At 62.6% G+C, this 2,041-nt stretch overlaps 1 protein-coding gene across 1 annotated transcript; it reads left to right on the top strand.

The window, feature by feature from the left end:
• Positions 1 to 1,553: 1,553 nt before the first annotated feature.
• On the top strand, positions 1,554 to 2,008 carry VDAG_00439 (NAD dehydrogenase; the record flags this gene model as incomplete). The annotated part of the gene is made up of 2 exons (XM_009651816.1): positions 1,554 to 1,676; positions 1,751 to 2,008. Coding segments are annotated over 2 exons (381 nt in total), but the record flags the coding sequence as incomplete, so codon positions are not given.
• Positions 2,009 to 2,041: the final 33 nt, after the last annotated feature.

The following is a 2,041-nucleotide window of genomic DNA, read 5'->3' as shown; positions in this document are numbered from 1 at the left end:
ACCGCCACCGTCCGATCGAGTGACGGCGGCGGCGGCGGCGGCGGCGGCGTCGGTTCGCCCACGACACTGACGCCGGCGACGGTCAACACGGCCACGGCCGTGCTCCCGGCGACGGGCGGGTGGGCCGAGCTCGAGGCGCTGTACAACATTTCGCTCGAGACGAACCTCGCGACGCTGCGGTCGGCGGCCGAAGAGTCGGAGACGATGCAGCGCGAGCGGCAGCGCGAGCGGGAGAGGGAGCGGGAGCGGGCTCGCGACAGGGAGCGCGAGAGACAGCGGGAGCGGGAGAGGGAGCGGGAGCGCGAGAGGGAGAGAGAACGGGACCGCGACCGCGACCGCTCGTCGTTTCTGCCCTTCATCAACTCGGTGGCCATGCGCGAGATGGACGAGAGGCTGGCGCGGCGGCGCGTCGTCGTCGACCATGCGGTGCACGAGAGCCCGCCTGAGCCGGACAACACGGCGGGCATCTCGTGGAGTGAGGACGGGCGTACACTGTGAGTCCATTCTATTGACTTGGAGAGAGGAGAGAGAGTGTGTGTCATGCTGACGGCAGATTTGTCGGCGCCGAGAATGGCATCTATGAGTTTCACGTGGATACGCAGGGGCGCAAATACTGTCCCAAGCTGACGATGCGATGATTGGGTTGAGGGTGAAGGGCCTCCGGGCTGTACAACACGGTTTTTTGGGGGGTTTTTTTTTTCTTGGATGGGTATATGGCGTATGGCGGGTGACGGATCAGTAGTTTGACGAGTATCGATTATTGTACATGATTAAAGTAGTAATGCTATCACTTATCGTACATGAACAGTACCGCTATCACTTATTGCACATGAATCAGGAAGGCTACCACGGGGTGCGGTTCTGCTGTGGTTGTGGGGGACGGCTGGATGCAGATGGGAGCAGTACTGGCAGACGAGTAGTGCTATGCAGACGTATGAGTGAGAGGATAGCATGAGCAGACGGTTTTGAAGGAGAAAAGTCAACAGAGTTAAGCTGGGTGAGGACCATGAGAGACTCCAAGGAGGTCGACGAAGAGCGTGTTGATCGTCGATGGATGTACGCTCGACTCTGCCCATTTACTCACATGATATTGACCATCCTGTATTGACAAGATTGAATGTAGTTTTGGCAGACACTTCAATGCCTACCTCTAACTTCAGGCGAGAAGCGCAAGGAAGCTGACGGCTTGCACTATCCACGGCCAGTATGTGGCGGCACATAAGCCCCCGACAAAGACCGGAAACTCGACGAAAGCAAGCTTCAACAAGACATAGGCAAGCATCAGGCAATAACCGCAAAGCCCTCCCCTTCGAGCCTCGAGCGTCCAACCTCGCCGCCGCCCGCTGCCGTAGCGTCACGCCACGACGAAAACGCCGGCCCGCAATCGGACCCCAGCACGGGCGACCGGAGCGATCAGCAACGGCATGGATGATATCCTGCCGACACCCACCTCCAACGCCAACCTCACTTGTTCAACTCACCATCACCTCCGTCTCCGTCCATCAGCGAAACCCTCACCACCTGGAGGCACACATACCCACACACCTCGCACCATGTCCATGGCCGCGTCTCTGCGCCCGGCAGCGCGGCGAGCAACCCAGTGCCTGCGCCTCGACACGCGAAGACGACGCACCTTTGCCTCGACCGTCCGCAGGGACGCCGACTTTACCCACATTGTCCGCCTCGCCCCCTGCCCATTGCCCGTCCCTCGCGTCTCTGCAAGCTAACGCCCTGTGCGCCCGCCCTCCAGGTCATCGGCGCCGGCGTCGTCGGCCTCGCCACCGCCCGCCACCTGACGGCCACGCACCCGTCGAGCACGACGCTGCTCGTCGAGCGCCACGCGCACCCGGGCACCGAGACGTCGTCGCGCAACAGCGAGGTCGTCCACGCGGGGCTCTACTACGGCCGCGGCACGCTCAAGACGGCCCTCTGCACGCGCGGCCGCCGCCTGCTGTACACCTTTTGCGCCGCCCACGCCGTCGCCCACCGCCGCACCGGCAAGTGGCTCGTCGCCCAGAACGACGCCCAGCGCGCCGCCGAA

The sequence above is a fragment of the Verticillium dahliae genome, genomic scaffold (genome assembly GCF_000150675.1).
Source record: "Verticillium dahliae VdLs.17 supercont1.1 genomic scaffold, whole genome shotgun sequence".
Lineage (NCBI taxonomy): Eukaryota > Fungi > Ascomycota > Sordariomycetes > Glomerellales > Plectosphaerellaceae > Verticillium > Verticillium dahliae.
Note: the sequence above shows the minus strand (reverse complement) of the source record. Positions and strands in the feature narration are given on the sequence as shown.